This window comes from Cucurbita maxima, unplaced genomic scaffold, assembly GCF_002738345.1.
Source record: "Cucurbita maxima cultivar Rimu unplaced genomic scaffold, Cmax_1.0 Cma_Scf00014, whole genome shotgun sequence".
Lineage (NCBI taxonomy): Eukaryota > Viridiplantae > Streptophyta > Magnoliopsida > Cucurbitales > Cucurbitaceae > Cucurbita > Cucurbita maxima.
In genome coordinates, this window is record NW_019272030.1 from 2,104,736 (window position 1) to 2,112,011 (window position 7,276).

General features: G+C 36.9%; 1 protein-coding gene across 3 annotated transcripts in view; it reads left to right on the plus strand.

The window, feature by feature from the left end:
• The first annotated feature begins 3,363 nt into the window (after positions 1–3,363).
• The window catches only part of LOC111489737, a 9,616-nt gene continuing 5,703 nt past the window's right edge, over positions 3,364–7,276 (plus strand). The window contains exons 1-10 of one of the 3 annotated variants that reach the window (XR_002719430.1): positions 3,364–3,726; positions 3,828–3,925; positions 4,031–4,283; positions 4,355–5,074; positions 5,166–5,420; positions 5,505–5,674; positions 5,753–5,829; positions 5,911–6,058; positions 6,144–6,293; positions 6,368–6,736. Coding sequence is in view for 2 of the 3 variants with exons in the window: in XM_023138086.1 (XP_022993854.1) it covers positions 3,552–3,726; positions 3,828–3,925; positions 4,031–4,283; positions 4,355–5,074; positions 5,166–5,420; positions 5,505–5,674; positions 5,753–5,829; positions 5,911–6,058; positions 6,144–6,293; positions 6,368–6,610 (2,289 nt within the window). In the remaining variant the exon portion in view is untranslated. Of the gene's footprint in view, positions 3,727–3,827; positions 3,926–4,030; positions 4,284–4,354; positions 5,075–5,165; positions 5,421–5,504; positions 5,675–5,752; positions 5,830–5,910; positions 6,059–6,143; positions 6,294–6,367; positions 6,812–7,276 lie in introns of those variants that run through there. The other 2 variants (XM_023138086.1, XM_023138088.1) reach the window with 2 other exon arrangements.

Consider the following 7,276-nt stretch of genomic DNA (forward strand, 5'->3'; position numbering starts at 1 on the left):
GGATTTTTTTTTTTTTTTTTTTTTTGTACCGACACTTATTTATATCGTCGGGACGGGTGTTACCGTTGACCGTTATTAAAAACCGGTCGGCGTTGTATAATCCTAACCTTCATTATTTTATTATTTTATTTTATTCTCTTCATCTCTCCACTGCTAGCTAGTCCATTCCTTTTTTCTTCTCTATTTTCCTTCGCGTTTAATCTGTTCACCGCCGCACCATCCTCGGAGCCACCGTGGTTGTCGGCGCGTGTGCATGGCGGTAAAGATTCTGAGGCGGAGATTGCCTGAACTCCCTCCATATTTAATGCTAGGGCTCGTGGTTGTCAACCCAATCTTCATAAGGTTTTTGATATTAATCTCAACTTATGCATGCTTCTTCATATATTACTCAAGTTTTATGTTTGTTTTAGTATCATAATTTTGTCTTAATTATGTTATTTTGATTTCTAGGGTCATCGATAAGAGGCAGACTCTATGGGTCACCGTTTTTCGCACGGTTCAATAAAAGAGAGAATCTTATGACATTCGAGGCTCCGTGTCATAGCTCTTAGACAATTCTTTCGATGAAGTACATATTCAAAGAGAAATGTTACGTTCTTATATTACCACCTTGACAAAAAAAATTTGTCGGGTAACTTTGTTTGACATCTTGTTTTTATTAATACCTTTTCTGACATTTTTCCGTGTTTGAAAAATATATATCCCAAGCTCATCGCTATCAGATATCGTTTTTTTGAGTTTTTCCTTTCAAGCTTCCCTTCAAGTTTTGAAAACGCGTCTATTATGAAGAAGATATAGCCCTACTTCAACTAGTATCTTACATTGTCCAGTGATTGACTCTAATACCATTTGTAAACTACTCAAGCTCACCACTAACATATATTATCTGTTTTTTATCGTTACATATCGTCATCAGCCTCACAATTTTAAAATGTGTCTACTAGGGTGATGTTTTCACACTCTTATAAGAAATGTTTTGTTCCCCTCTCCAACCGATATAGGATCTCACAATGCCGAAACACACCACTAGCATACACGTTTTAAAATCGTGAGACTGATGACAATACGTAATAGGCCAAAACAACGAACTTGAATGACAAGAGCAATTGTTAAGAATGAGAAATATAATTAGGATCGAAGGTATGTATTCTCATTGATATTCATAAGTTTTAAATAAAATACAAGCTAACAACTAATATCTACTAAAAAAAAGAAAAATATAAACTAATTAAATATTGAGAATAAAATAAAATATACTATAAATCAAATTATAAAGGGAAGAATATTAAGATATAATATCTAATATATATTCCATAAATAATATATTCTCCAAATATTATATCTCAACAATAATGATATCATTTAATGACGGAGATATTGGTAACCAAGTGGTTGACAAATGGGGTTTAATTCCATGTATGGTTGTCTAACATAGTGATTAGGACTTAATTAAATTTAGATTTAAAATAATGGGTAGTAGTTTTCATTATTTAAAAATAAAAATAAAATAAGAATAATTGGATTGTGATATGTGCACGTATCAAAGACTAAACTAGATCCATAATATTAAAGTAATACCTAATTTAGAATATGGTACCAATTCTACTTCCAAACGTAACATTCATTTCAATTCAAGACCATATTTTAATTTCCTCCTAATTCTATTGTCAAACACGTTTTAATAGTCGGTTTAGAAATTAACACTAATTATTAACGAACTTAACACTTTTGTCAAACATTAGCCCGACCGAAGCCTATTTGAATAATAGTAGTCATTCAGCTAGTTGGGTGGTCGTTGATCCAAATTTCGAACTGTTTGGAACAGGGTAAATTTGTCGGGCAAGGTTGTTGGCTGTTGAGTTGCACTTCCGATGGGTGAGGAGAAAATTCTTAACCCATCTAACTTACTTCAATTGCTCTAGAGATGAGATACCTTCAGTTCTAGGGTTGTTGTACTCGGAAATTAGGTCAAACAATACTGAGACAGTAAATTGTCGAATATATTTTATAGGTTTTGCACGAAGCAAAGCCAATACATATAGTAGGGCTCGTAATTACAAGGTGTTGATAGTAGGGGAAAGAAGCCTATTTACCTCGTTCAAGAATAGTTCAACTCTCGTTTTTACGAATCAAATCAAATCAAACGGGATTTCTCATTTGCTGAGCTTCGGAACCTTATAGAACTAGTTTGCATGGCCTGACCTCCTCGACTTCGATTCTCTCCTGTGGTTTAGTCAACAGTGCAATCTATGGTGCTTCAAAGTCATCCTGCCTCCTTCCACAACTAGATCGGGGACCCCATCTCTCTCGAGTTAAAGTCCTTATTGATTTAGTACAGTCAAGCTAAAAAATGAGAAATTAACCAGGTGCGATATTAAAATTATTTTTAAAACAAAAAATTTCCATCTCAACAATAATTTATATATTTTAAAAAACTTAAAAAAGAATAATATTTATTAAAATATTTTGACTTTTCTCATTAAAGGGGACAATCAGGTTCGTTTGATTGCTTCGGATAATATATTCAGCTTTTGGAAGCGAAACTATGACGGCGGTCGGTGGCATTGATTGGAAGCGACGGCCCCACTGTTGTCGGATGGCGATTTATTTCAAAATTAAAAAAAAATAATAATATATATATATATATATATATAATTTAATTTAATTGAAAACTATATATTATAAGAAATAAAAATCTGCACGATTTGGAATAAATAAGATATATATATATATATTTATGGGGAAATCGCGTTGGTATAATGAGTGAGTGAGATGGGCAATCATGATTCCCTCAATCAATTAATAAATACCTTATAACCTAAAATATATACTATAGTTTTTTTTTTCTATTTATTAATTGTTTAAATTTGAGATTAAAAAATTATTTTTTATCCAATTTTTAATTTCATCTAATTAAATTTGGGATAAAATCTTGTAATTTATAATATTTATTTAATTAATAAAAACTAATGTAAATTCACTATTTTAATTATATTAAGATTTTGTGTAAATTTAAATTCCATTAATAAATTAACAAAAGAAAAATTAATTTTAATGCTTTTTAATTCAAAATTTAGATTAAAAATGGATATAATTTGACAAATTTAGACAATACAAATTGCCCAATTTATTAATATATTTATGATAAATAAATAAATAAATTTCCAATTTTCATTCCCGAGAAAAAAGTCGGTTGAAAGGGTATAAATGTAATTGTAAGGTGTAACACTATAGTTGAATCACAATTTACATGGTTGGTATAATTTTGACTAAAATGGGAGCGGATGTAGGCGAACATTTCTCATTTGGATTCAATTTTTATTTTATTTAATATTTAATTTCTTTTTTAAGTCACTTTCTCGGCTGGTTTGCGATCTTGAAAAGCGATCAAACTATCGCACGCTTTACCCCAAACCCGTCTCTCTCGATGCTTTTGATCGTATAAAAATTAAAATAAACCAGAAATGGTCCTCTCCCACCGGCGAATTGACGACCACGACGGAACTTGACGGACAGGTACTCAAAATCGTGGCTCAATTTCGACTTTCAACATGAAATTGCTCCAAAATGGGGTCGCCGTCGAGCCACTTTCAGTTAATTGCGGTCGGACTGTGTTGGTGGGCATGAAATTGGACTCTCATAGTAGAGAGTTGTTGACTTGGGCTTTGGTTAAGGTCGCTCAGCCTGGTGACCTTGTGATCGCTCTTCATGTTCTTGGTAACGATGGTGAGTTCAGGGTTTGAATTCTTGATGTGGGTAGGTGGGATTTTCGAGTTTTGTTGATTATTTTAGCGATTTTGATCGATTTTGTGAAATGGGTTCTGTAGAAATTGTGAATCAAGATGGGAAATCTTCGCTTCTTTCTCTTGTAAAAGCGTTCGATTCTGTGTTGGCTGTTTATGAAGGCTTCTGTAACTTGAAGCAGGTTTTATGTTCTTCCCATTTTGTCGATACTAATTGATTTCTCTTTGAATTTGATTTCTAATTTGGGGGTTCTCTTTCGAAACAATTTTGAATCGTTTTTTGGCAGGTGGAACTGAAGCTCAAAATCTGCAGAGGAGCATCGGCAAGGAAGATCTTAGTTCGTGAAGCGAAATCGTATCGTGCTACGAACGTTATTGTTGGGACTTCTCGTAAGCTCCACAAAATTCGTTCATCGACTTCCGTTGCCAAATACTGCGCCAGAAAGTTACCCAAGGATTTTTGGGTACTCGCTGTTCATAATGGGAAGGTGATGTTCGAACGAGAGGGCTGTTCAGTGGCGGCCATAGGGGACTGCCAAGGTATCATGGGTGTTCTTCATTTGATGTCTTTTTGTTCTTCTGTTAAGTTTTGATTTATGCAAAATTATCAGGAAAAGATGATCAGCGCCAGAGCAATTTGCTCTGTGCAGTTTATGGATCGTCCGGTAGCCCTCACAAAGTTCAAAGGGGTGAGAGTTTTGCTTCTCTGTTGGCGAGGGACGGCGGTAATCTGGGAATTGGTAAGGATTCTGACCAGGGATTAGCCAAAGTCATAATTGGCGGTACCAATAAACAGAACTGCTCGATTTGTGGATCGGAGGCGACTTCTGTGGAGCAATCTGCTGATATATCCTCTGGTGATGGAGATAAACATGATGAATCTTTGGCTATAGTTCCAGTACATAATGTCGAGGTAGCGTTAAGCTCGATTACTAAGTTGATTAAGCAATTGCCTGAAGTGAAACCCGGTTGGCCTTTGCTTCGACATGTCGATCAGTCAGTTCAATCCGATCGACAACGTTCTTCCGATCTATCGATGGCCAAGAAAATTTCTGTAGTTCAATGGGCAATGAGGTTGCCTAGCCGATCTCTGCCTTACCCTGCTGCTTTGGATTACAAATCTAATACCGCTGATCAATATTTGGGTCTTGATGGAGAAAATGGAGCTATGGTTCTTGTGGGTTCTGAACCGGCGATGTCTCTGCTCTCCCCGGAGTCTTGTTCGGAAACCTCACCGAAAGAATTGGAAGGTTTTCACGAGAAATACTCGTCGACTTGTAGATTGTTTACTTATCATGAACTCCTTACAGCTACATCGAATTTCTTGCCTGGTGTGTCTTGTTTCTTCCATGATTTGTGCTTGTGCTTCAAGTTTTGTAAGTTTAGTGTTGTTTTCTAATGATCAGCTCCTTATTTTTTCAGAAAATTTGATTGGGAAAGGAGGAAGCAGCCAAGTTTACAGAGGTTGTCTTCCTGATGGCAAGGAGGTTGCTGTGAAGATCTTGAAGCCATCCGAAGATGTTCTAAAGGAGTTCGTAGTCGAAATCGAGACCATTACCTCCTTAAGCCATAAGAACATTATATCCCTTTTGGGATTTTGCTTTGAAAATAGCAAGTTCTTGTTAGTTTATGATTTTCTCTCAAGAGGAAGTCTTGAAGAAATCCTTCACGGTACTCGTAAGTCCTAACTCTGCTTTTTTCGTCTCGAGAACTAGCAACCGTCACCTGCTAAAGCGTTACTATCCATGAATTTTATGTTAGTTGAACTAGCAAATGGAAAGAACCCAAATACATTTGGTTGGAATGAAAGATTCAAGGTCGCTGTTGGCGTAGCTGAGGCGTTGGATTATCTCCACGACGATGCTCAGCATGTGATCCATAGGGATGTTAAATCGTCGAACGTTTTGCTATCTGATGATTTCGAACCGCAGGTGATGTACTAGTAGACATGATTCTACATGTACTAAGCTTCTAGATTGATACTCATAATATCGCTTTTCGTTCTTCAGTTATCAGATTTCGGGCTCGCTAAACGGGCATCGAACTCATCGCACGTAACGTGTACAGATGTTGCAGGAACCTTTGGGTTTGTATATCTAAATCTTCTGTGAAGTGTTTTGGTCTGTGATATAATTTTTTGTTTAAATGTTACTGCTCTTTGCTGCAGTTACCTGGCTCCTGAGTATTTCATGTATGGCAAGGTAAATGACAAGATCGATGTCTATGCTTATGGCGTGGTACTCCTCGAACTTCTTTCTGGGAGAAAACCGATAAGCACCGAGTATCCGAAAGGCCAAGAAAGCTTGGTCATGTGGGTATGTCTTCTGATCTCGTAGAATTCGATCGTTGCTGAATTACTTATGGATGTTTTCGATTCTCAAATGAAATCATATCATCCAGGCAAAGCCAATTTTAATCGACGGGAAGGTGTCTCAATTACTCGATCCTAGCTTGGGGGGTAACTACGACCAGGACGAGATGGAGCGTGTAATTCTTGCAGCGAGCCTTTGTATCAGACGCGCCCCACGAGCTAGGCCTCCAATGAGCCTTGTAAGTTGATAAAAGAAATCGATTTGTTCTTGTTTCTCGAAAACTCGACGAATTTATGCGTGGTTCGATTACAGGTTGTGAAACTTCTCCAAGGTGATATAGATGTAACCAAATGGGCAAGGCAACAGATGAATGGTGTAGAGGATTGTAACACTGTAGATGATGAAGTATGTCCACGATCCGATATCCAATCACATCTCAACGTTGCGCTGCTCGACGTCGACGACGACTCACTCTCCCTGAGCAGCGTCGAACAGAGTATCTCATTGGAGGAGTATTTGCAAGGCAGATGGAGCCGTTCGTCAAGTTTCGACTAAGAAGCTGAACCGCAACCCGGGTAGCTCGAGGAGTGACATCAATTCGGTATATTCATGGGTTGAATGGGTGAAGGATGAGAGGATGTTTGTGGTGTGCCCTCCTCCCTCCATTTCAGGCTCCTTCTGGTTGTAATGCTGATTGATTATGACAAGTTCATTAAGCATTGGTAATAATAAAAGAGCACAGCAGTTTTGTTTCAATATTCAAAAAGAATAATAGTACATCAATTATTTTTGTCTACAAGTTCTAGAAAATAAAGTCGTCTCGGTCACAATTGAGGTCTAGCTTGTTCTCTATTCTTGTTTGGTTATGCCCTTTTTCTTGGTTGTTTTTTTCCCTTATCAAAGGCGGTCGTGGTTGTAGTTCAATGAGTTAAAAGAGGACACTTTTTTACCGACGGATCCGATCCAAGCATATACGCCACAAATATCAATCTTAGCCTATAATTCGAGATCTATTAGGGTCGCTATCAACGCACATTGGGTTGGGTTGGGTTAAAGTGAGTGTGTGTGGTGAAGCATTATTGAGTATGAGACACAAGAAGGGGAGGGGCCTAACTGAGGAGGTCGGTGCGCCATGTTTTTTCTTCCCCACCGACGCAAATTAATTCATCTCTTTTTTTTTTTTTTTTTTTTTTTTTTTTTTTTTTTTTTTTTTTTTTTTTT